A 27,824-nucleotide genomic window follows, 5' to 3' on the forward strand; every position below is an offset into this window, starting at 1 on the left:
GGAAGTTAAGCCCCCAGGAGGGGCAGTGACCTGAAAGGTCCAGTGTGACCATGCCAACCCCCATCTCTTCCTCTCTGGATTCCTTGCATTACTCACCTGACATCCTTTTGGAAACCTTAAACTTCCGTGATTTAGGTGCTTTACAAAAACTCTTTTTAAATCCTAACACTGATGGAAATAATAGTCTCTTGATTTTACAGATGAGTATAAGGAAACTCGGAATTTCACTAACTTGCCAAAGGTCACACAGCAGTGGCACTTGACAGTTTCAGCTTGTGTCCTTTGCCTTAATCACTGCCAACCTGATAGATGTAGGAGCCATCCATTAGCACAGTGCTCAAATTCACTTTTTGTTCCTCATGAGAATCGACATCAGTTGCTACAATAATACTATTTAGGTAGTAGCCCTCTGAGGACTCATTGGTCTTTTTGCCTACAAGTATTAGGACCCCAAAGGCCATTAAGTTGGTAAGTGGGAAGTCAACATCCATGTCTGAAGTCTGAGGATCCTGTACCATCTGAATTATTTTCCAAAGCATAGGAACTGCTATCCAATATCACGTTGGAAGAGGCTCCCGGCGGGTAAATCTCACCCCAAAATAAAGTCACTGGTTGGGTCTGTGTTTTTTTTCTCTCAGAATTGTCAATAGTGAAGTAAACAAATTTATTAAATCCAACAGCAGGTAACCTTCCAAATAAAAAAACATCAAAAGAAAAATGTAGACAGACAAAAATGTGTGTAACAAGTTAATAAAACTATTCAAGGGGCCATTTTGAGAGTGCAACAGTGCAGAGAATACAAACGGAAGTATTGACCTTTGTCAATAAGTTTGTACAACCTTAGGAAACAGACACACTGGTCACAAACCAAGAGGAATCCACAAAGGTGGAGGGTCACATGAGTAGTGGACTCATCACCTCAGTGGGTTAAGGCAGGGTATCTGTAGGACCAATTCATCCAAGCCCCATTTGCCTATTGTTTCAAGTTCCCCCTTTGAAACCTAGAATCATATTTGTTAGTGCAACAGGTAAGAGCAATTAATTACAGACTCGGGGCTGGGGACCAGAGTCAGGGTGGGGGTGGGTGTCACCATCTGCTGAAAGGCTTCCTTTGGCAATATCCAAGATTATGTTGTATTAAGTAGCAAAAAGAGAAGGTGGGTAGTGGAAAAAGTATCTATGAAAGCAAGCTTAGTTTCCAAGAGGAATAGGATGTTGAGGCCCCAGCACCTGAATCAGGAGAACCTGATGGTTTCTCAAAGCTATTTGAATCATCTCGGCTTCTGCAACCAGTGCTCAAGCATAAACTCTTTCGATAAGGAAAAACATCTGCATAGATCCTCACTAAAACATGGCCCTCAGTCCAGGTTAAACTGGATATATACTACCAATAAGAATATACTTGGAAAGGGAGTGGGTAGAAACCCCCCTCTAGGATTCAGAAAACAGATTATGGAGTAGGAGGAGGATCAACAACATAGGTCCTCACATGAGTCCCAATTAACATACTTCAATAACTTGTAGTAATCCTTTCCCTTTCGACTGTTTAAACAAGATACTGCTAGCGTCCCCCCACAGGAAGACCTTTGTCAGTTTCCAAGATTTTTCGAGCCCCCCCCCCAAGGGAAGACCTTTGTCAGTTACCAAGATGTTCAAGTCATCACTAAGCAACATTAAGAGACACAAGAAAAACAGCGAAGCGGGCAGCTAAAACAAATCTAGCAGCAGCTTCTCTCCAGCCCTTATAATTGTATAATTGGGTCTATTCCTGGGCTTCACTACACTCAAAAGACTTCTCTTTAAATGTGGCAAACCACAGTCTTACATAGAGATGTTTTGATTTTTAAACTTTTAGACCCAAGTCCTTATCCCAGTAATTTCCCATCGTTGTTTAATGCAGTCTGGCATAATAGGATTTGAGGCCATCCAATGAACTATGGAGTCCCACATCCTGTGGACTCCAGCACGGAGGACTAAATTTTGACACCAGCCTCTGGGAGAGCAGAACTGTATCAAATATGAACTCCGTGGCTTAATCCCTGCTCCCTTCCCAAGAAAGCTAGTTTGTGCCTTCCTTAGGGAAGTTTAATATTGAAAACACTGCCTAGTACATTTCTAATTGGATTTCTTTAGGCCTCAGCTTGGGTGAAATTTGGATCATTACCCAGCTCTCATTTTTCTTATCAGAAGAGTAGATGGGGGTATTGGACCCAAGCTCACATGTGGGCACAACTGGTCCAGGTGAGGGAAAACTGTTGAGGCATCCAGCTGAAGCATAGCAAAGTGTCATTACAAGAGGTGGGGTTAATGATACATTCAAATATGGCAAGGATGGAGCAAGAGCATGTCAATGAAGCAATACTTCATCTCATATAGCTTTCTAATCACTAAAGAATACACCACAAACTCAAAGCCATTTGCCAAAAACTAAGAATGTCCCAATACATACTCAATTTCTTGTAATCACCCTCAGATATTTGCCTATTTTCAAAATCCACATCCTGCCCCTCTGTACCACCCTGATGTTATGTTGTTAAAGTGAAGAGCACACACTGGCTTACCTGAGGGGCATGCATTTGGCCTCTTCCACACAATTACTGCTTGCTCATTAAACAGCAAACCTATTTCTAGGCTAAAAGGAACAGGGACCTTTAATTTCTCCATAAAGTGTGACTACAAACCATACACACACCCCACCTCCGTTCCCTTTGCTAAAAAACTGCTTTTCAAGTCAAACACTGGCCCAGAGCTAGCGTGCACCAGGAACTCCAACCTGGATAGAACCTACAAGTTCTTCCCTATTTCCTTTACTGGTTTCTCATTTGCATTTCTGTAACAAATAGATCATTAAAAATATAACCAAAAATAATTTATTTAATGGCTTTCTTTGTGGGAGGTCGGGATGGGGAGGCTGTATAGTTAACAAAAATCTACCCACTTCTAGCATACCTAATGCATGGAATGCCACCTTGTAGGCTGGGGAAGGAATCCAGTTCCTCCAGAGTCCTCAGGATTCTTGGTGCCATCCTCTCTTGTGCTCTTCTCTCCATATAGCCTTGTAATCTAAGACATAAGGGAGCCTTACCTGGCTAGGAGCAGCCTGCCCTTTCCTTTTCAAACTCTATCCAGTCTAGAATCAGGAAATATTGGGCTTGCAGGACTGGCTGAATGAGAAAGCAGTCTCTTTAAAACCTCAGTCTAAGCACCCTGACTACAGTTGAGCCCACAGAACCTGCTGGGGCCCCTGGAAACTCTCTTTATACAAGGAACTTGTGTCTTAGGCTAGAACAAAGCCAGACTTCTGGCCTGAGACCCTCTTCAGCTTTCCAGCAGTACTAACTTGCTGTGGCTGATTCTTTAAAGTTTCCCTTCTACCCCTCTAGAAGGGGCAACTGCCAAGTTTAGGATCTTAAAAAAAAAAAAAACCAAGTACGTTTCCTATGTCAATGTCAATCTTAGAAAAACATCGACTGCAGGAACTCCTTAAGTAATCATCTTTGGAAAGATGGGAGCCTGGAGCCATAAGGCTCCTAATAAAGGAACTCAAAATAAGCAATTCCTGCCCAGGCTGAGAAACATATACCTGGGAGGCAGATGGAAGTAGTTAGGGAAGAAAACTCCAAATGTTTAATAGACAAACTCTCATTACCTCAAGAGTATAAATATTTTATGTTTTTATTTAAAAGATTCCCTTTTCAATCTGTTCCAAAGTGTTGGGAGCTGAACTGTACAAGTTCCTGCCACCCACCCTTCCAGTACAGTTTTTTGAGGACACTTTTTTTTTTTTTTTAATGGAAAAATAACAAGAAGACCCTCTACTGAAACCAGGTAGGACCAGAGTCAGCTCCTGTGGGGCACTTTGGCCAAAGCTGGCCTTCTGGAGCAAGCACATGGAGGAGTCTGGGGAACTGGGCCTCCCTCTTGTGAGGAAAGGTTTGAGAAAATTCATCCTCTCTTTAGTGAAGATGGTCCAAATTCAGATTCAAAAGCCTCCATTTATGACATTACCTGGCACTCATGCTTTATATATTGAAGGCAGCTCCCTCTTTTATGGCCAGTTTTAGCAGGCAAAAAGAAACAAAGGAATATAGATACATATATGTGTATATATATATTTTATATAGGTAAAATATATACATATCTTATATATGTATATATACATATTTGGGGGTAGGGGAAGGAGAGAAGGGTCATGTAAACCTAAACAGTCATCACATTACCCCAAATGAGCCTGACATTAACAAAGAAGATAATAAATAACTCCTGGGGGTTAAGTGACAACATGGGTGCAGCAAGAAGGGAAAGGGCACACATTTAACTATTAAATACACTTCTATATTTGTTTGGCAGAGTTCAGGCCAATCCCAGGCTTCTGCACTTGCCAGACAAGTAAGCTGATGATATTAAAAAAAAGAAAAAAAAACTTTACAAAAAAAAAATTCAAGCAGAGCTCCATACCACAGTTTTCCTTCAAGTCAGTTGGCCGGCAGGCACAGTTTTCCGACCACCAGGAACAGAAACTTTGGCTCCAAGGCAAAAGAAAAAAAAAAGTATTTTCACTTACAACATGAAAATACAGAAAATTCAACAAAAAAAGAAAACTATCAAAATCTACTTCCAGCAAAACTGAGGTAGCACTGCTTTCTCTGCATTCAATGCTTAAGTGGTTCTCAGTACTATGTGTTCTAAAAAAAAAAAAAAACAAAACTGCTCACTTGACTGACAGGTGCAGCATGTTGATGGATAAACTCAACATGAAATGCAATAGGTCAAAGAAGGAATGAGCAAGAAGAGAAGAAAATAAAGAGTTTCGGATAAATTAGCTTAAAAGGGGGTTGTCACCAGACTACAAATGCTCTTGGCTGGCCTTAGCTCTCCAAGAGCTTTAAATCGCCTGGGAATTAATGCAATATGGTTAACAGTTAACACTGCTATTCAATTCTGTGTAAATCTTTTAAAATAATTATTACAACCTAAATTCAACCATGTAAACAGCACTACACACAGTACAGACCTGCCCTGAAAAACAGAATATGCAAAACTGAGATCTGGCACTGTATCATCTTGTAATGTTAATTCAACCTAACCATCCCATTCCCCCCTCCCTGCTCTACACCCTTCCCCACAAAAAAAAAAAAAAAAAAAAAAAAAACTAATTTGTGCAAGAAATGGCAGGCTTATTCTATCTGAAGGCTTCAAAAAAAATACACAACATGTAGCCAGGTTCAAATATTTTGGGGAACCCCCCCCAAAAAAAGAAATAACCAAAATAACCAAAAAGTGAAGAAAGTGCCTAAAACATGATACAGCATTTTAGAGCCCTTTCAGATACAAGGCAGAGAAAGGTGTAAAGTAGAAAATATCTGGATCTTCAGTAATTTCCAGAAAGGTCCAATTCCTCCGTTGGCTGCAGGGCAGCAGGCAGATCCCTGCTGCTGCTGCTGCTGCTCCTGGGATAGAGCCACTAAGTCTGCTCCCCGGGACACAAGCCCTCGGGCCCTGAGCTGAGTGCACCTCTCCCTTCCCCTTCTCGTTTCCTTCGCTCCATTTCCCACTCCACAAAGGTATCGAAGAGACTTGGCCAGGCCTCATCTTCACTGTAGTTGCTGAGGTCAGGGCCAATCACCTGAGTGAAGTTAAGGAACATGTTCCAAGTGTCCCGGGAGATGCCCTTGATCCCCGAGGGATTCTCCGTTAGGAAGTTTAGCCACTGGTCCAATACTGGAGGATTGTTCTGGGTAAAGACTAATTTCCACAGGGCAATGGCTATTTCCCGATGCAGTGACCGCTGCCCTTCTTCAGAGTCCAGACCAAACTGAAATGTAAACCGGTAGAGATCCTTGAATTTATCCTCTTGTTTGGCTTCTGTTAAGAGGCTAGGGAATCGTGCACAGATCCCATCAATGCTGTCTGCACTTATTGCTTTGCAGCCATCAAAAAACTCCTTCCTGCAACAGGAAGGAGGGGGCACAATTAATATTTGTAAACAGTATCATCATCTGCTGAGAGGCAATATAGCACAGTAAGAGCATGGTTTTGAGATTGGACAGCCTGGATTTGAGTTCCAACTCCTCCACTAATTAGTCCTATTTATCCATCTGTCAAATGGTGAGAATACCACCTTTACTTCATAGGGTTTTAGTGAGGACTAAACAAGTTAATATGTGTCCACTGCTTCTAACAGTGTCTGGCACATGGTAAGAGGCTGATGGTGGTTCCTTCATTCACTTATCCAACCTTCCAAAGCGAAACTCCAGTCTCCCGCTTGATGCTCTATTTCCCATTCTGCAACAGCAATTAAGCTCAGACTCCCCTCCTAGACGGGGAGTCTTCCTGCTTTCCTTTTGATTCTCTATGGGTTGTTTGTTTTTGGAATATTTTTGGTGACTGCCAAGGGAGATCTTTGGAGCCAAAGATTCTGGCTAACTCTGCCACCAGAGATCAAAGTTCTATTATTAAAGAACAAAAACTGCGTATGTATTTTTAACATCTACATAACACTTTCAGGTTACAACATGGTCTCTCATTGATGATCACCTCAGAGACTGCTGTTTCAGCTGAAAATATAAGGCATCTGAAACCCAGGGGCTAGAAACTGGGGTTGGGGGTGGAGTGGGGGGTGTGTGCTCTGCAAACCACACGTTGGGTAACCTTGCTACTACCTCCCCACAACCAACCTCTACAGGGACATATGACCATGGTGATGTGCACAACTACTGCTTACTAACTGGGGCCAGTTGTCCCTGTTGGCACATACGCTGGCTGAGGGAAATGCACACAGAGCTAGAAGGGACAACTGACTCCGTGAGTGATGGAGGCGGGTCCTCAAAGACCAGACCAGCACTCACAGTGCCTGGCACATGACAGGTGTACAATAAAAATCAAGTGGGTGAGGGAGTGAGTGAATTACAAGTAAACAAGTAAAAGAAAAGGTAAAAGTCTGAAAGAGCAGTGGTGCTGGGCAGCAGTGTGGCCACAGGGCTCCATGTGGGTTATTCTTTGCTTAATTTCAGGCAAAGACAGTCGTTGCCTGTTCAAGTGCTGCATAGCTTTATATGCTATGCATATACTGCCGAAAACAAAAACAAACAAAAAAACTTACCCAAAACCCTAAGAAGCCAACCCAGTTCTACCCCAGCTGGGCACCCCTGCCCAGGAGTGCACTCATCCTCCTCTGCTCACCTGGTGATATGAAGTATTTGTGACTAACCTGGTGAATTTGCACATGGTAGCAGCCTGGAACTTCCAAGCCAAAAGCAGCACTCGAAATTCTGTGGGGTCAACACATAAGTCATTGCAAAAGCGCTCCATGCCTTCCTCCAAAATTGCATCCTCCCGCTCGTCCTTGTAGCGCCTAAACAGTTCTTCCAGCCTCTGCAGGGAAGACTCCTCAGCATTGGACTTGGGCTCCCTCCCGGCATCTCCAGAGGACGTTGGCAGCTGGCAGGGCTCAGTGGTAGCCTCTGCCTTCTTGGTCCCATTCACAAGGATATCCCCGCCTGGCTTGCCACACGCTGGTGGCTGTTCCTCACGGTGGCCTGCACTCCGTCTGCTGTGTGACTTGCTGCTGGGGTCACGGTCTCCGTTCTTGCTGCCCAGGGTTGATGAGGGATTCTTGCACTTGGTGACACACTGGCCCATGGTGCTGGTGGCCTGGCCTCTAGAGTGGCCCCCTCTGGATCAGATGCCCTCGCAGCCACTGGCCCATGTGCCTCAACATGCCATCAGCCAGAGGAGCTAGCCAACCTGGAAGAAAATCAGAGCAGTTACCACTGGATGGGGAGACAGGCAGTCACAAACTCCCCTCCCCTCTGGGAACTGTGCCCCGGGGCACCCCTCTATTTCGTGAGCCAACCATGAGCCCGGGGAGATACTCACAGTTCTTTCCCATAAGCTCTCTACCCTTCACATTGGAGATACAGGGCTAGGGCACATATGGAGAACCAGTAAGAAAATGCCTAAAATTCTTAAGGTAACATAGGTTACAAAGAGGTTGATTCATGTGCAGAACGCATCAAGGAAGACTACAGTTTTGCCAGAAATATTCCAGAGGAAATCTGTCTTGCCAACTTGCCATCACATAAGAAAGTTATTTGGTCCTGGGTTAAGCCAGAAGGTGCAAATAAAAAGTTCATCTTCTAGTCCCTAATGTCAAAATCCTCAGATTTTCTTTTTTTAAGTAGAAGGAGTAGGGAGAAAGGGTAGCCACATTTAAGACAACTATACAGTTTCATAATGGCCTAAAGACAAGGTAAAGTATCTGGGGAGTCAGGACTACATGCAGTGTCCTAACCAAATAGCAAAGTAAAATTTGCCTCTGATCTCTTCAGATTCCTTTCTGGGGCTCTCTGAAACAGTAGGTGAAATGTCCTTTCTCCACGCTTCCTCTGCCCACCCACAGGAGCCAAACACCAGGCCTATACCCCACACCAAGGTTCCCAGTCCTCCAGTTTCTCTCTCTCTCCTCCCCAGGTCCTCTGTGAGGTTGTATAAAGAGTCAGAGCCAAGTCCACACCAAACAGGAAGGGCCTACAAGGCTGGCAAGCTCAGTCCTCCAAGAGAGTGTCTCCACCTTAAAAGAAGGGTTCCTTTATCCAAATATAATCTCAAAATGGTAGGATAATTAGTAGATAAAAAAGAAAAGTCTGCACGGATACATCACAAACTCATCATGGTGGTTTATTACTTATTCTATTTAAGAATGTTTTTAGAAGAATTGCTAGAAATTTCCTGGTCAAGGGTGAAGTGAATTCTCTGCAACTGCCTTCTTAGGACTCTCTTAACTTCCAACTAATTCATGAAAAGATCCAGCTACAACTTAGTACCTGTCAAATTCTACCTGCTGCCATAATCACTGCAGCCACCAAAATGATGTTAATACAACCCTAGACCAGGAGCCAGAAGCAGAGTAGGTAAAGGGGACCTACGTCAATGTTAGTCCCATGCCTCTCCAGCTCTAGGAAGCGTTGTGGCCCTTAGTGATCCAAATTCAAATCTCTTAGGAGATGGGCAGTGGGGCAGAAGGGTGTGTGTGTGTGTGTGTGTGTGTGTGTGTGTGTGTGTGTGTTTTAAAGATTTTATTTATTCATAAGAGACACAGAGAGAGAGGCAGAGACATAGGCAGAGGGAGAAGCAGGCTCCATGCAGGGAGCCCGATGTGGGACTCGATCCCGGAACCCCGGGATCACAACCTAAGCCAAAGGCAGATGCTCAACGACTAAGCCACCCAAGTTCCCCCAAAAGGGAGCTTTTTATGGAAGGTTGGAGCTTTAAACTTTACCTAAAGAATTTTGATTTTCTCCAAATGGTGCCTAGATAAATCTGAAGTTATCTTCAAAAGGAATTCTGTGGGTAAATTCTGAGCATACATGTTAAATGATGAGCAGAATCATTCTTCTACTTATCAGAGACTAATCGTATCAGGGTGTGTCCTATTCTCCACCCTCAAAGAGAATAAATGACAGAGACATGCCCATACATGCCCTAAAAAGACTTGCAGTTCCATTAGGCTTTCAAAAAAAAAAAAAAAAAAAAAACCCAAAAAACACTGAAACCCTACACGGATTTTTTGGTGTGGAAAAAGACAGACCCAAGTATGTTTTCTTAAGTCCTTTTATGCTTTAATATAGTGAATAAGCCATAAGCACAACCTATTAAAATTTTAAAAGGCAAGGGGTTAATTCTTAGAAGACCAGCATACAAGGAAAGCAACTGTTCAAGCTGAATTATCTCAAAACAAGCAGGACTATACCATGTGGAAGGTCTGGTTTCCAGATTTGTGTTTCTAAAGACTACAGTGCTAAAAGAAACAAAAGGCCCAAACTTACACAAACCCCACATGCTCACAGACTGGCAACTCTAATTCCCAGGCATGCTGACTCACCAGGGTTTGCTGCTCAGCTCCTGTTGCTGAGGGAGGCCCAGGTACCTGGCAGGATAAGAGGATTTCCTGGCCTCTGTCTGACCCACCTACCCCAGGCCACTTACCCCCACCCCCACAGGACAGATGCTTCATTGTACCAGCTTCCTCCAAATCCTGGCACCAGGGCCTTCAGGTAGGCCGAACAGATGGGCCTCCCAAAGAGGCCCTAATCCCATTTCCCCAAACGGCCTTCCACATAAGAGCATCTTTGATGACCTGACACAGCAGAACCTGATGGCTTTTAACATGCCTAGAAGATGAGAAAAAGGAGGGGAAAATCAATTTAAACAGATGATCAATCAGCAAGTGCCAGAAGGTCAGGTCTCTCTTCCATTCTGGTCCTTTCTGTGAAATGCCCCCACTCCAGATAAGTGTTGAGGCGAGTGACTATCTCAAGCCAGAAGAAAATATTTTCAGATCTGATGGCAAATACAGCCCCCTGATGATTCAGTGGCCTCCCTTCTTTTGTATCTACCTCTTTCCTTGGGAAAACAGTTTTGCTCCCAGGCTGGGTCTCACAAGCCCTGTGTCCCCAAATGGCAGCACTTCAAGTGTGTCTCAAAGTTGGAAGTCTCCCTGGACTTGCTAGCTGATGGCTAACAGCTAATAATTGCAGTTATCAATTATTGAACACTTGATCTCATGCCTGGCACTATGCTAATAAGCACTTTACCGACAGTAAAACTCCTGTATGATAACCCCCCGCAACCCCATTTAATGATAAGGAAACTGAGGCACAAAGTAAATCACCCAACATCACACAAGCAGAACCTGGTATGTCTGGCTTGAGAAATGCACCTTTACCTCTAGGCCAGACTGCTGAGTCCACCGACATCAGAGCACCAAGGGAGAGCCCACTAATGGATGGGTCCTGAGCTCTAGGTCACGAACGCGATCCCATCGGTCACTGGAAAGATAACAGCACACTGTCTGCGCCCGGTGCTTTAAAAAGGGTGTCTCACTCACTGTCCTCTCCCAGCGAGCTCTGGGGCCCAGGCAGCTGTGAAGCCCATGCACTCAGCCTCGCCAGAGATGCTGTAAAGCGGGGATGTTTCAGACCATCGGCTGGTTAAAAACTCTCGCTCTGAAATCAAAGCTCAACTTTGCCAGTGATTATTGTTGACCATAATTGAAACCGGTATTTCCTTAAGCTGCAGAATGGTATCTGCCTCACAAAGCAGTTGTAAGGATTGTCAGGAAATGCAGATAAAGGGTACCTGCCACACAGTGACCATCGTCCCCCCCCACCCACTCCCCCGCTGCCCCAGAAATGACGGAGGACAGCTATCGTTCATTATCATTAACAGCCAAGCAGTATCTGCTTAGCCTGATGAAAGCCCCAGCTCGTCCTATCTGAACAGCCTTCCCAGGCCCTACCAGGATGCTTACCCCTGCCTGGAGTCATGTGCTTGGGTCTTGTTCAAGAACAGTCTCTTGAAGCACTGACCCTGCTCAAACACACCACTGCCCAGAAACACCTGCAGGACTGTGTTCTCCATAGGATGAGACTTCCTTATGACTGATGCTGAGTACAATCAAGCTGGGCATTTGCTGTCCTCTAGGGATACCCTGAAGCTACCAGTTACTCACTGTACCTAACCTGGGGCATGCTTCCAGCCAGTTCCTTACTCCCTCCCTTTCCCACTTAGGCCGAGCTCTGTAGGCTTACAGAAGACAGGATTTCTAGCTTGATACTCATTTATATTAATTTAATGGAACTGCCTTTCCAACTGGTCATCCCAGCCGCCTCCCTGAAGAGGACAGCCTCAGCACAATCTGGTGCCAAGCTTCACCAGCCACAGAGCACCATTATCAACGAATTACCACTTTGTATATGGTATTACATTATCATCACTCTACATAAGTATGTAGCTCTGTGACATAGTTACTCCCACTTCATAAGAAAGAAATGGAGGCACAGCAAGGCCAAAGAGCTATCTAGCAACAGAGAACAGAGGGGCAAAGTGATTAAGAGGATGCACTCTTGGAGCAGACAACCCTGCATATGAATCATGGTGATGGCACCAACTGTGTGACTGTCAGCATTCACTTTAAAATGGGGCAGCTATACCTCAAGACAGAGTAAATGAGATAATCCATGTGAGATGTTCTGCCCACAGAAAGTGTTCAGTAAGTGTTAACCTTTGACATAGCTGCTGCTGTTCTTGCCAAGTCGGTGACAGAATCAAGCCTCCTGAACAGTGCTCTTTTCAGTGGCCAGTGCAGCTTGGGGTGGGGGGTGGGGGCAGGGAGAGACGGTGGCTCAGGTACACAGGACTCCCCAAGTAACCAGTGCAGCTCCTGTCTCCCTGTCCTCACCGTGACTCTGCTCTCCCGCTCCAGCTAAGGGGCATAAGTGAGATGAACAGGGCAAGGGGCAGGGAGAAAGGAAAGGCAGGAAAAAGAATAAAGAAAACACACACATACACATATACCCCTGGAAACCTACTTCTGGGCACAAATGTAGTTTTGGGGTTTACTTAAAAGATTGAAACCAGTAAGTCTGCTCAGTTTATGCTGGGTCAGGATTAGCCCTCCAGCTTTTCTCCTTCAATCTCAGCTCCAAATGCTTCTGTCACCCTCCCTCTCTGCCCCAACCCCCCCCCCCCAACACCCCGCACCGTGCCAGCCCTGGCCAGTGTTCCTGGGGATGGGCTTGGCTGCCTGCCCGGCCCCAGGCCTGGAGCTGCCACTGCCGGGCCAGGGGCAACCCCAGAGGCTGTGATCCCTGTGGATGCTCTGGCTCCAAAGAAGGATCAGGAGCTGATCTATCTTGTAGGCAAGTTCCATGAAGCGAGATGCAGGCAAGTCCCTGGTTCTCCTCAGGCTTAATGTCTATGACTGAGACAGAAGGACACGTTATGGAAGAGAATGACCCTGGAGGGCCGAACCACACCAGGACACAGGGTGACTGGAGACAGGAAAAGGAGAGAGGAGTGTGAACCAGTTACAGAAAGAAAGGTGGAAGGGCTGACGAAGGGGAAGTGATAAGCGTTCGGGCTGCATGCTTCCTATGCATCATCGCCTTTGGCCTCGCAACCACCCAGCTTGTTAGACCTTTTACAGATGAGGAAACCGAAGTTTCTTAACTACTAAGCAGGGTGACTAGGAGATAAAACCAGCCTGTCAGACTCAAAGTCCACCCCATGGGAAAGTTTCAGAGAAGTGGCTCTTGTTTGGTCTTTAAATGACTGGAAACACCAAATGGAAAAGAAAGAGTCAAAAGGCCAATGTGGTTGGTCCAGGTGAAAAGGTGATTTAAAATATTTAGTAACAGCAGTATCTTTTAGACTACACATAGGTACTGAGGGGATTCACACTGTCAACATTTAACCCACTACAACTGTGTGAGGAAGATACTCAAAAAGTTTGAGTATCTTCCTTTTGAGTATCTTAAGTATCTTCCAAACCTTCCCAAACTTTTTGAGTATCTTCCTCACACAGGAAGTATCTCTTGAGTAACCTCCTCTACAGAGAGGAGAAATGAAGAGAGTTTAAGGAATTTGGCCTCATGTCCCACAGTCTACAAAAGAAAACGGATTCAAATCCAGGCCAACTGATTCTAAACCCACCATTCTTCATCACTGGCTTCACTACTATTCTCTGCTACAATGTGTCCCAAAGACATGTCCTTCTCCCAAGGAGACGATCATGGTCCAAGACAAAAAGGTACATTAGCAATACCTAAATGCCACCAGAGATACGGAGTAAACTTCCAGGTTTGGTTCTGGTCTGGTACCTCCCCACAGTGTGGACCGTGGAACAAGTCACCTAACCTCTCCGAGTCTGTGTGATCCCAGCATTAAAGTGAGGGGTCGAGACTAGTCCTTTCAAGTTTAACGTTCTGGGGCTACCTTCACTTTTTTTGGCATCCAGTGAAGCTAAATTTCTAACTTTGCAAGCCTTCTAAGAACAGGCACTTTTCCTGCTCAGGGAACGGCTCTCATATGCCTGCCTTGCCCAAGCCTATCAGACCCAAGAGAAAATAAGACAAGAAGTCCAAAAGGAGGAGAGATAAAACAGGGGTACTCCAGTCTGAACTGAGGTGAAAGATTACACTGTTGTTGCAGGCCTGCATCTCCTTAATCATCTTAGTTTGATCTCTGCAGGGTCAGCAGGTGCCCGGCATATGGAAAACAGACCAGAGTGAGCTGGTTCGTGGCTGCTGCTGGTTGGGTCAGGAAGCCTACTTAGAGGAATGCTGCCCTGGCTGCTGATGGGGAGCCTGTCACCCCAGGAACAACCTCATGAAATGAGAAGCTAAAAAACAGGAGGCAAATGCTAGCACCAAAAATCAGTGTCAGCAAGGCTCTTACAATCTACTTGGAGACTTCCTGGAGGGAAAGCTGATTGGCCCAGCCCATTCTGTTCTCATCTAGTGTCTCTTCAGAAACAATAATAATAATACTGACAAATGCCAGTGTTTCTATCTAGTGGCAGTAAAAGACCTCTTTCCAACTTCCATCCAGTCTGTAGAGCTAGCTGGGTGCAAGTTTCCAGTTCTTACTATATATGCCAGACACTCAAAGGCCAGAGACCATAAGTACATGGAATTCCTCCTATGGCTTTTCTCTAGACACTGGGGGGTTTACTGTGATGGGAGAGGTTCCCCCCACAGGGGTCTCACAACAAGACCACAGGAGCCCTGCGATCTCACCTGGCAGCTGGAGATGCTGAATGACCTGAGAGAAAAATAGAAGATGGGCAGTGGCCATTTGTAAACTACTTCCTAGAAAGTAAACTTACAGAAATAACAAAGAGGTAGACTCAGGGGGTGCCTGAAATAGAGAGTCGCCTGCTGTCACTTGGAACTTGGGCCTTATAAGATCACCTTCGGAGATCAGGTCTCTTTACCCAGAGCTACTTGGGAAGGAAAGCCTTTCCCTCTGCCAAAGCAAACGAGCCCCGTCTGCTGCTATTTTCATGCTTTTAAAAGACTTTTTGTCCTAAAATGTACTACAGCAGCAAGCTAAGACAGCAGTTCCAGTTAGGGTTGGGTAGGAACACATGACTTTTTACATCAACAAATCTGAAAAGTGCAAAAGAAAAGAAAAAGAAGGATTTGGGGGCAGGGGGATGGGGAGAAAAAGTTTTTTTTAAGAAAATAAACCAACTAGTTATATTTCTGTAAAATACTCTTAAATCACATGACTGAGAGCAGCCAGCTTTCCACAGAATAATTTTCTTTTTAAAGTGTTCTTACTGTTCCTCACCTTGCACACTTCAAATATACTAGAAGTAAGAATATATATCCAGCTGGAGGCCTGAGGACGAGGCCAGTGTGGGCTGGCTAGAACAAATACTGATTGCCAAACACAACTAAGCCAACACAGTGCATGTACAATAAAGTTTCCAAATACCAAATAATGAAGCATTTTTGGTCTCTGAGCTCCAGGAATGAGCTACATGTCTAAACCCACATGACAAAAAAAGGGCCATATCATTTTACTGACCCACACTCAGCATCTTTTTTTCCTGTCACTACTGATTGGGACAAGTCAGGCTATCCACTCATGTGCAAAGCAGACATCATTAAGGGGCACCAGATTTCCAGGTTGACATTCTTTGTGTTTTTGCTCCAGCTTTCTCAGTTTCCTTCCTGGTTTAAGACCCGAGGGCTGTCCTGGATCTGGGCTCCGTGGTACCAGAATAAAAATGGCTGCATTGTTCATCTCTGGTTTTATGCTTATTGCTTGTTTTCTTTCTTAAGATACAGCCTTTTAGGCCCCGCTGAAGGTAAACCATGGGAGAAGGAGGCACTGATTCCTGGCTTCCAGTTGGCATATGAGTACCAGCCACCCTAGAGGCTTACCTGACTGTCGATGATTAGTCCTCAAACATCCAATTACCACATCAACTGTTCACTTCTCAATCTCCTTCTGAGCAATTCAGTAGTCACAATGTGACTGAAAAATAGTTAACTGGAGATAAGCTTTGGTGTTTGCCCCTAAGTAAAAGAAAGGCAAGAAAGGAAACTGTGAAAGGAGTCGAAAGAGGAGGAAGGAACCCAATATAAAGGTGACAAATGACTGCATCAAATGTTTTAAAGGGGCACCAGAATTACCACAAATGTATAGATGTGGTTTCTAGAGCCACATTTCCTCTAAGAAGGCCTCAGGTTCATCATGTGGTAACTCATCAATCTCTTAAATGTTTGCTAATTCTTAAAAAAAAAATTCCAAATCCATTAAGGCCACATTTATCAGTTTTTTCCTAGAGGCCCACGATGGAAGCTGACTACTAATGCATATCAGACAGGAAGAGGAAGAGGGAGAAAAGAAAGAGCTGTATAATAAAAGAATATCTGTTTTCAACCACATCAGTAAACTGGTCAGAGAAGTAAGGCCACTAAGGCTTTCTTTCCTGCTGCCAAATTCAAAAGTATTACGCAGTTAACTCTGTAAAGTTTAGAAAATAGAAGCATAAAAAAATCCCCTAGTATCCCACCGCTTATAATTAATGTATGAGTATATCCTTTTAGTCTCTTAAAGGAGCACATATGAATGGCACACACAAAATCTGTGCATGTCTACATTATGCACTTGGAACTTTCAAACAAAAGTGGGGTCATATTGTACATTCTATTTTGCAATATTTTCCACTGAATATTTTTCATATAAATCTCCTCTAATAAAATGCTTTTTAAAAGAGCAGCGATTCAATGACAGTACTTGTATCACCGCAAACACACTAGTTATGTCATGTAACACACAGACTATTCATAGCTTACTACTAGTCAATCTGTCAAAAATTTGGTGCTGCATTACAGAGGATGTGCCAAAAGGCTGGGATTCTCTGTTGAAACATATTTAATATTCAGGTAAGTTTTTCACTGAATGGAGGTACCATACTAAAGTCAATTTTGTCTCTTGTTGGAAGGACATTTAGCTTGCTTCGAATAGTTTTCACTATTATAAACATTACTCTGATAAAAACAACATGCAGTTAAAATTCAGCACACTTAAAATTTCCTGAGAATAAAACCCTCAAAGTGGAACCAACAGATCAAAGGATACACACACAAAAAATGTATATGTATATAATCCAATCTGAACTATCAACTTGTATAGTGTACTGGGAGTGTGTATTTCTCCCAACATCATCTTGGGATATCTGCCAGGTAATTCAACTTCTTGCAAAAAATCCTTACCAAAAGCACATTAAAACACTGTGTTTAGGGAAAATATCTAACCACCAAAGGAGGATGGAAAGAAAGATCACTTGCTTCATTGTAAATCACATCAAAAAGACTCACAGATCCAATGATTCTAGCTTCAAAAATTCCAAGATATATTGTTAAATAATGGGGGGATGAAAGAGGGTTGAAAAAGATTAATCATAGGACACTTTTTAATCTTACCTAAATCTTCCCAATTATTCTTTCAAAAGGAAATTAACCTGTCCCACCCCCATCAAAAAGTAGCAGTAATAGCAGAAGCAGGAGCCACCACCGCTCATCCTAAGGCCTAGTGACTGACAGTCCCTCTACCACAGATTTAGCATCAAGGTAGAAGGATCTCGCCTGCAGACCAGGCGGAACCTGAAGAATCACATTCAAAGAGGCTCATTCAAAATGGAACTGTGGGACCCCTGGAAATGGTTAACAGGCTGGATACAGAGTTGTTATATGGGCTTTCTAACTTCAGACTGGATCAAAGGGTATTACTTTGTGCAACAATGACTTGCCAACTTCCCCAGCACTCGGACTCTTCATCAGGTGATTACCCAGTTGTCACCTGAAGATCCGTCTCCTGAACTCTTGGCCACATAGTTGGGTGGGGCTCAAAATGGGCTATGTGACTCAGGGCCACCTGAGCCTCACATGCCCCTGGCTTCATTGACTGGGTCAGGGATATACAGGTGACCTCAGCAGACAAAGTAAATCTTAGAAGTATAGGAAGTTGGAGCTGCTGTAGTCCTCCTGCCAGAGAGAGCCACCCGAGAAAATAGTAATGCCTACCCAAGAGTCACTGTGAGGATTAAATGGTCCCTTCTTATCCTATGGATCTTACTTCAGATGCATGTAGGACCCAAGAATGAAATCACTGCCAAGAGACAAAGAGAAAATGAGTTTTGAAGGCATTATTTGCACCTAGAATCCAACTGTACTACCTTGTCAGATCAAAGCCTGAACTCCACAACGAGCCAATGAATTCCTCTTTTGCATAAGCCAGATGTCAGGTTTTCGGTCACAAGAGAAAGAGCCCCCACTAGCACATTGCTATGTCACCCAGATCTCTTCTACCCACAGAGCAGAAAAAGATCTGCTGCCTAGGCCCTCTGACTCATCATCCAGCACCAATTTACTAGACTATAATTTCATCCCTTAGCTGAACACCAGGACCAATAATCCGAAACTTGAGCAAACTATGAAATTCTATTTACAACTGGGTGGACCACCAGGATGCCATTTAAAAGCTGATACGACTAATGAGCAAAAGAACCTTTCCAGTTGCAATTTTCACAACCTTAGGCCTCCTTCAAGCAGACAGGCCACAAAGCACTTACAGCTGCTTTATTCTGTTTATATCAGAATAAAGATACACACATTCTATCATCTTCATGTTCCCAAGGAGGAACCTCCTCTCAGTACTCAGACACCACGTGAAAAGCTGTAAAGCAAGAGCTCCTGGAAGTCTTTCTCTGTGCAATAACAACATGATCAATCTTCCAGCTGAAACAGGTATTTGATCTAAACCACATCCTACGAACCTGAAAGGCTAGATCTAACCAGAATTCGGCTACCCTCTTGGTTTCAATTACTATTGCTGAAACAATTTCTCTCTGGTTTCAAGCACTAAAGAGCCTTTTTAGAAAGTATTCAGGTTTTAAAAACTGTGACAGGAAACGCTCATTTTTGTGTGCCTTTATTGGAAATACGTTCCCTGCAGGTTGAAAGTCGAGGCCCCAAGGTTGGAGCTTTATTTATTTTTTATTTTTTCAAACAGTTACTTATTTCACAAATGGGCACCTACATGGGCATTCATTAACATGTGTAAAGAAAAGCAGATAATTAAAATAGAGCTCTATACCTGACAGCTGGCATCATAGTAATAGAGGCTTGGCAAAGACAGACATCTGATGATTCCAGCCCAGTTCCTGCCCACTTCCCACCCATACCGACCTGCCAAAATTGATGCTATCAAATGGCCACTGCAATGCTATCAAAATTCTGCCCTATCAAAATAGCTAGGCCCTATTTTCATAAAACAGACTATAGGAAAATTCTAAAATAAAGCAGCAGCACTATAAGTTCTTTTGGTCACCAATATCTCTGAAAATCTGAGGAGAGCTTTGGATTCAGAAAGAACTATACATGTGCACCACAAACTCATATACTCCAATTTTGCATCCAATGAGTGGGGTCTATGAAATTACATGTAACTTTTCTGAAATGCATCAGGGTTTTACCTACACCTCAACCACGTTCATTCTCCTCACTCATAACCCATTTGCATATACTGCAGCTCCTAGAGCTGCCCAGGATAATCTTACCCCTTCTGAAAAAGGGCAGGACATGCACTGCATACAGATAGATGACTGCGTGTGTACAGCTCGTCTCTATCTGATCCCCCAGCACATCCTTAATCACCTATCCCTCAATTTTCTCACCTGAAAACTGGGAAAATCAAAGGGTCACAGTGAAGAATAAATGGCTCCTTCATACCAGATAGGTCTCAGAATGCTGAGAGGTGCTCTTTGGCCAACCACCCTACAGCACCATCTCACTTGGGTCCAGCACATCATTTCATTTCTTCCTAGCACATTTCACTCTCTGATTCTTATTACCTTACTTATTGTCTTCTCCCACTACTAGAAGGGAAGTGCCACAGGAGCTGGGATTTTATATCATTCACCTTTTGTCTTGTGCATCTAAGCTTTGTCACATAAGCAAATGTTTGATAAATACCTGTTGAGTGAATAATAATCACTATTGTTTACTGAGTACTCTGTACAAGGCACTAGTCTGTGTACTTTAAATGTATTAACTCATGACTGAATAAATGATGAGTCCAACATAGTACTGTCCCTAGCACAAATTAGTACTCAATAACTGGTAGCCATATATACCAATCTAATTATATGATGACGTTACCAAATACTCAACAGCAAAGGGAGTCAAGTTCTAAGGATGTAGAACTTAACTTCACCTCTCCAGAGCTGCTTCCTAAAGTCCAACCTCTCCTGGACTCCTATCCTTCCAGCACACCTCTACCTTCAGAGAGAAGAAAAAGTAGGAATTGTCTCCTTGTTCCACTTAACTCCCTACCTCATCAATCCCCAGATAATGTGATACAAACACATCTTCTCAGCCAGCATACACCACTCCATCTCTCTGCATGCCACAAGCTAATTTTCACCTCAAACTGAACAAGAGTCAAAGTTAAAGCTGAAATAGGAACATGTTCATCCTGTTACGCCTCTTTTTGACATGCACTCCAGTCCTTTGGAAAAAATTTACATTTATGATGGATATCACTCCAGCCTCTCTTAGCAAGACAGAAAGTCCAGAGAGTTCATTCAAGCCATGATCATGCAGCACTCTAAGAAGCTTCAATGGTTTGCTAATCAGGTGAACTCCAATGGAAAGCCTTCAGGTGCTGGTCTGAACTGCCTCTCCTTTACTTCAGTAAACTAAGGCATCACACATTTAAGATGTTTGGAGATGCAAGGGCAAAAACCAGTTTTTTTTAATACTGAATATTGAAAATGAAGGACTCACAGCCAGTTTCATACTACTATCCCACTGTTTTATTTTCTAACACTTGGCGGAGGGCAGAGTGGCTTTTAACTCTGAGGGCTGAAGCAGGTACCTCATCAAAGATATTAAGAGATGCAGGACAACCAAGATCCTCCATCTCTTTGGAACCACAGGGGACAACAGACTATAGTCTATATGACAGCAAGAAAAGGCCAAGAACTAAAGTCCTAATCAGAGCCTTCAAAGCCAAATGCACTTGCCAAGAAAGCAAAGGGCAGATTCCACCTCCGCTGGCTGGCAGGCAGGCCCACACATTCTGCTTAACCATGTGAAACAGCTAGCTTTTGCTCTCCCCGCCCCCGGGCCCAGTTATGATATTTGGGTAGCAACACCGGTGACTTTTCTAGGAGAGAGTTTTACAAAAATAGGGCTTCCAATTTTAGGTCTAGAATTGAAAAGAAAAATAGCCAGAATTAGAAGTTTGTTTTAACACAATACATTGAAAATTACAAGTTTAAGTGCTGGTCGCTGAGGACTGGGGAATCACACCACCACATGACTTCTCAGTGAGTCATAAAAAATAGTACAGGCTTGTTTAACAGTGGACATCCACCAGTAATAAGAGTTAAGGAGTCCACTTGTGTCAGATGACAGAAAGCTGAACTGACACTCCTGCGTTTGTTTCAGTAGTGGACTGACAGAAATGAACCGAGGCAGCAATTTACAAGACAGATATGTTAATAAACCTTTTCTGAGGCTAGTCAAAGAGGAAATGTTTGAAACCCTGAATAGGACTCATTTTTCAAAAGTTAAATCAGTTTAACAAGAAAAAAAAAGTACTCTAAACTTTAATAAATCACCAACTGAAACATTTCTGGATTTCTAATACCCATTCTTGATTAACATACCTTTGTGTTAAAGCAAAAGCAAGTGCAGGCATTTAACAGCAAGCTGCTACCCTTTCAGTTATGAGAACCACTGTGGTGGAACTAGATGAGAGCAATGAAAATTAATCTTCAGGCCTAGATGGATAGTGTCTTGATAATAAGACAATAAAGACCTCCCTAAAGGGCTTCTGGGTGCCATAAATTATATAACAAATCTACTTCTGCCAGGCAGCCAGGATTAACTCCTATTCACCCAGGGCACTACTACTCAGTATCACCAACTGGCTTATCCAAATGAAACAGTCATTATCCACCATTGCCCTGTGAAAGGCACAGCACGTCTCTTGCTTGCATCAGTTGGCTGACGCTAGCTACTCACTGCAAGAGAAGTCAACCTAACAATCTTAAAGACAACTCTGATACTTGTTTCTTCCAGGCCAAAACATTTTTTAAAAGCCAAAAAGGATTTTTATTAGTTATGCATTCAAGGCTTGAATGCACTACATATCCTTTACTCCTCTGTAACATAAACATTCACGGCTCCCAAGCAGGTGGTCAAAAATAACAAGTCCACAGAAGAGACAGGATGCTATTATTTCAGTGACTGCATCTTACATTAGGAGTTCTAAGAAGGCAGGGAGTGCATATGGTAACATGAAAAGGGCTAATTGGCACCTAATAAACATTTTCTAAAGAATCAAAGGTAGAGGCACCTGGGCAGCTCAGTCAGTCAAGCGTCCAACTCTTGATTGCAGCTCAGGTCAGATTTCAGGGTCATGAGATTGTCCTGCTTCCTGCTCATGCTCAGCAAGGAGTCTGCTGGAAATTCTCTCCCTCTTCCTCTGCCTCTGCCCCTTCCCCTGCATGCGCACACGTGCACACACACTTTCAATCTCTAAATAAATAGGGGGCACCTGAGTGGTTCAGTGGTTGAGCGTCCACCTTTGGCTCAGGTCATGATACTGGAGTCCTGGGATCAAGTCTCACATCGGCTTCCCACAGGGAGCCTACTTCTCCCTCTATGTCTCTGCCTCTCTCTGTCTCTCATGAATAAATAAATAATCTTTTAAAAAATAAAATTTAGGGATGCCTGGGTGGCTCAGAGGTTGAGCATCTGCCTTTGGCCCAGGGCGTGATCCCAGGATCCAGGATCGAGTCCCACATGAGGTTCCTTACAGGGAGCCTGCTTCTCCCTCAGCTTATGTCTCTGCCTCTCTCTCTCTCTCACTGTATCTCTCATGAATAAATTTTTTTTAAAAAATCTAAGTAAATAACTAAATAAATAAATAAACTTTAAAAATCTTTTTAAAGACTCCTAACTCTGGGAAATGAACTAGGGGTGGTGGAAGGGGAGGAGGGCGGGGGGTGGGGGTGAATGGGTGACGGGCACTGAGGGGGACACTTGACGGGATGAGCATTGGGTATTATTCTGTATGTTGGTAAGTTGAACACCAATAAAAAATTAATTTATTAAAAAAATCTTTTTAAAAAATCAAATGTAAAATAAGCACCTACTATGTACCAAGTGCACTGCACAGACTACCATGGTCTACCTACATTCATGGTATGGGCCACTTTTACACAATAATGTTCACAGATGCTTACAAAAGCTTTACAACATACTATCCATCAATTTCAAAACATTTTTATACATATGAACTAATCCAACAATCATACACTATGAGGTAGGTATTATCATCATCACTATTTTACAGATGAGAAAACTAAAGCACAGGAAGTACCAATAACTAGCCTTAAATAATTTTGAGTAGGGATGTGGCATACTCGTGTGTGTGTGTGTGTGTGTGTGTGTGTGTGTGTGAGAGAGAGAGAGAGAGAGAGAGAGAGAGAGAGAGAGAGGGAGGGAGGGAGGGAGGGGGAGAGAGAGAAAGAGCATTCCAGCAATAGCATGAAAGAGGTTGGAGGAAACAACCCCAGACGTAGGGAAACTTATTTGTGGGATAGCAAGTGGCAAGGCTAAAATTCAAACCCATGTTTTACTATTTCTCACAATTAAAGATACTGCTTTTTCAAGTCCACTCGTTTAAAATTATGAAAATTTAAACTGCTTTTTTCAAAAAAACATACTAAATAGGGTAGTTTTTTGGGGGAGCCTGGCCAACTCGATAGGGCATTCAACTTGATCTTAGGGTTTTAAGTTGGAGTCCTATTGACACTGCATTTTGAGAGATGTCTCAAATAGTATCTTTTTTTTTAAAAAAAAAAAAGGTATTATTTGAGACAGAGCGAGCAAGTATGTGTGTGTGTGGGGGGGGGGGTAACAGGGCAGAGGGAGAGAGAGAAGCACATTCCCTGCTGAGCAGGGGGCCTGACACAGGACTCGACCCCAGGACCCTAAGATCATGACCTGAGCCAAAGGCTGATGCTTAACCAACTGAGCCACCCAGTGCCCCAAAAATGTTTTTTAAATAAAATATGAGTAGTTTTTTGTTTGGTATGTATAAGTCTTTCAGTTACTGTGAAATGAGAGACTGGACTAGATCAGTGTCTTCCAAACTCTTAAGTGCAGCCTTCAGTGAGAAGTAACACTTTACTTCCTGACCAAATACACATATGTAAATACATGTATATCGCAAAAGTTTCATGAAGCAATATTTACCCTCATTTCTAGAATTCACTCTAATTTATGCTATTTCTCTTCTTTAGTTTGGTTTTTAATTATTGATTATAACCCAGTAAATAGATATGACCCAGTGAGAAAATCTCAAGATCAAACTTAAAGATGCCCTCCAACAGCCTTATTGTGCCAGACACAACAGTAGGCATTTTAGAATCATGACAGCAGTTAAGCCCCACATCTACCCTATGAAGTTGGTACTACTGATATCCTGATGAAGATATTACCTCAGAAAAAAACCACTTCACGTAAATCTGTGGCATAGACAGAGAAGCTCACCAAGCAGTACATCTGTTCCCTCAATTTTCCAGCCTCCTTTCAGTGAGATGGGGGAATGTGTCTATTTCTGGGCAATGAACTGTAGGCAGATGTGATTTTTTTTTTTAAGATTTTATTTATTCATGAGAGAGACATAGAGAGAGAGGCAGAGACATAGGCAGATGTGATCCTTATCATTTCTAAGCCTAAGCACAGAGCTGGCACATGACATCCCGCCCATCTTTTCCCTGCCATGGTGACCAAGACAACACACAATAGCAGGATCTTCATCAGCCTGGGTCTCCAAGTGACTATATGGAACAGGGCACCCTTCAGCCTACTGACCCATGCGGGACATGCAAGCAGTTTTATCAGATTAAGCCAAATGTTGTAAATTCTTACTCCTTGAGTAGCTACCTGTCCTCAGTAATTCTACAGCTCAGGCCACTGACACCTTTACTGCAGCACTCCCACAAATAAATTTCCCTACATCTGGGCTTGCTCTCTCCACCCTCTTTTACACTATTGCTGGAAAGATCTGTCTCTGTCTCTCTCTCACTCTCTCTCTCTCTCTCTCACATACACACACACACACACACACACACACACACACACACGAGTATGCCACATCTCTACTCAAAATTATTTAATAGTTCCCATTCACCCACAAAAGACAATCAAAACTCAGCAAGGCATACAAAGAAGCCCCCTTCCAAGTTTGGCCAGTTCTGTCATTCTCGCCATCTCATTCATTCTACATCCCTTAGGCATACTGAAACTCCTGCCATTCCCCAAAATGCCATGGTTTCCCATGCTTCGGTAGTTTTACACATACCGTTACCTCTACCTGGAATGCCACCTCACTCTCTAGTCTTTGTCTTTCAAGACCAGCTAAGATTTTACCTCCCACAGAACTCCTCTCCTACCTCCTTCAAGCTGACCTAGAGCCTCTCTGCACCCCTCCATCTTTATTTATAACATGGATATTTTTTGGCACTGATTTTACAACATTTTCTAATTGTTATGTCTGTTTTCCTAACCACATTGTAAGGACCTTAAGAACAAGATCCACAAAGCTGCTCAAATGCATTGGCATGAATAGCTGGCAACCCATAAACATATTTTTCCTGAAACACTGTGTATCCAATCCTAGAATCAGTCCTCAAGAAAAATTCAGGCTACACACATTTCACTTTGAATACAATGGTGAAAGCATCAAATTTGGAGGCCAAATTTTTCTAGGTTACAGGGCTAGTTTTGAATTTCAAAAGTTCCCTATGAATGATCCACATTCTGTCTGGGAAAGCTGGTCCCCTGCTCAAGTATGTCTAATTTGAAAACTACATAGGCTGGTTCTTCCTAGAAAATATCTTATACCTGTCTGGAAATCGAAAGTGCTATTAAAAGTGTGTTTTTGAAAGTTTTGTTCTGTTACGCTGCTATTATCATCAAAAGCTCTTTTGCTTAAGCAGGCCAAGTCACAAGAACTAAATGCTGGAGACCTGAGAACTCAGTGTTGTCAACTTAAGCATTGTATGCAAAATAGTAAGGCTACGAACCAGAAAGAGGAGGAACTCAGGCCCAACTACTCAGAGAAAAGGAAAAACTGTATCCTTCCAAACGGGGAAAAGGCAACTGGAAAGATTTTTACCTGTTGCATAACATTTTATTATCTCTTTCTGCTAAGCCAAGAAATGGTTTTGAGCTGGACACTTAGAAAAGCAAATGCCCTGACAAACTAAGCAATTCTGGTTCTTTGACTAGGGAGGTTTAAAGTTAAGAGATAAAGTCTTTAGTTATACACTTTCATTTTTTTACTTAAGTTGCCATGAAAGTTCAAGTTTCCTATAAGAATTAAAACATTAGGGATCCCTGGGTGGCGCAGCGGTTTGGCGCCTGCCTTTGGCCCAGGGTGCGATCCTGGAGACCCGGGATCGAGTCCCACGTCAGGCTCCCGGTGCATGGAGCCTGCTTCTCCCTCTGCCTGTGTCTCTGCCTCTCTCTCTCTCTCTCTCTGTGACTATCATAAATAAAAAAAAAAAAAAGAAAAAAAAAAGAAAAGAATTAAAACATTAGGGCAGCCCCGGTGGCTTAGTGGTTTAGCACCAGCTTCGGCCCAGGGCATGATCCTGGAGACCCCAGGGTCGAGTCCCACGTTCGGCTCCCTGCACGGAGGCTGCTTCTCCCTCTGCCTGTGTCTCTGCCTCTCTCTCTCTGTGTCTCTCATGAATAAATAAATAAAATCTTAAAAAAAAGAAAAAAAAAGAATTAAAACATTAGGTTACCATGAGAAGACCAAAGTGGTCTTCTCCAGTAGCGCAGGAAACATGGAAGAATGGCTTGAAAAGGTTTTGAACTCTACCACTATATATGTAAAACTTTCCTTCTGACTCTAAATTACATTTTATCTTTTTTAATGTGTGGTCTTAAATGCTTACACTTCTGCAGAGATTATCCTACCTGGAGATAATTATTTGTATGACTGGGAAAGAACAGTCTTTCACGTGGCTCCCATCGTTAAAGGCCCAACAACTCAGCTGCCCACAAAAAATCTTAACCAAGACTCATTGATCCAATGGCAATTTTCCAAGAAGAGAAGGAAATAAACAACCCCACTCTAGCTTTGTAAACCCTAGTCTAGAGACCAAGGGCAAATGTCACCAACCCCCTCCAGCCCCTTTCAGGATTTCCCCAGACTCATCAGCAGTTATCTATAAATAATGACTAAACTCTGTGCCAAGGGAAATGGACTCTGGAAGATATCTACCCAGAGTAAGGCAGACTTGTGAATCTGCACAAAGATGAATGTCATGCATGTCATGAAACAGATTTTAGTGGGAAAAGAGATTTTTTAATACTGCAAAATATAGGCCTGAGTAAAGGCTTTTGCCCTTTCCCAACGTGCCAAATACCACAAGTCACCACTTCCCTCAGGAGACAAGACAGTATGAATGACAAAACCAAAATTTACAAAGTATGAGGGCTTGTGGCTTGGAACATTAGATTTCACCTCAATTGGTGAGAGTGTCTCATTATGAAATCAAGTAGAACACTGTATTAAATAAAGGAAGAAGGAAAATAATCTTGGGCTACATCACTGTCACCATTTCGCTCTATTTTGACCTCATCTTGACTAGGTAACACATGGCACAGAAAGAGAACAGACACAGAACCATCCTTATACCAATTTTTTGATATTATAATTTGAAACATTAAACAATTTATTACATGAGCTAGACAGATGCATGAGCCTCTATGCTGCAGTAATTATAAAACAAAATCACTTGCAGAACATAGGCCAACAACCAAAGTAGATAATGAAAGATGACAGTGTGAAGATACATAGAAGATATCAAGAGAACAAAGGTAATTAAGGTTTAAATAAAAAAAAACAACAACAACTTAAGAACCATAGAC

General features: G+C 43.1%; 1 protein-coding gene across 8 annotated transcripts in view; it reads right to left on the minus strand.

The window, feature by feature from the left end:
• Nucleotides 1-650: 650 nt before the first annotated feature.
• Nucleotides 651-27,824, minus strand: part of DCUN1D3 (defective in cullin neddylation 1 domain containing 3) — a 39,666-nt gene continuing 12,492 nt past the window's right edge. For 7 of the 8 annotated variants that reach the window (XM_055340032.1, XM_055340030.1, XM_055340035.1 and 4 more), the window contains exons 2-3: nucleotides 7,211-7,746; nucleotides 651-5,948 (exon numbers count right to left, since the gene is read on the minus strand). In XM_055340032.1, the coding sequence (XP_055196007.1) occupies nucleotides 5,465-5,948; nucleotides 7,211-7,641 (915 nt within the window). In that variant the 5' untranslated portion in view covers nucleotides 7,642-7,746 and the 3' untranslated portion in view covers nucleotides 651-5,464. Of the gene's footprint in view, nucleotides 5,949-7,210; nucleotides 7,747-15,734; nucleotides 15,870-27,824 lie in introns of all 8 variants that reach the window. The other variant, XM_055340031.1, reaches the window with a different exon arrangement.

The sequence above is a fragment of the Nyctereutes procyonoides genome, unplaced genomic scaffold (assembly GCF_905146905.1).
Source record: "Nyctereutes procyonoides isolate TBG_1078 unplaced genomic scaffold, NYPRO_anot_genome, whole genome shotgun sequence".
Classification (NCBI taxonomy): domain Eukaryota; kingdom Metazoa; phylum Chordata; class Mammalia; order Carnivora; family Canidae; genus Nyctereutes; species Nyctereutes procyonoides.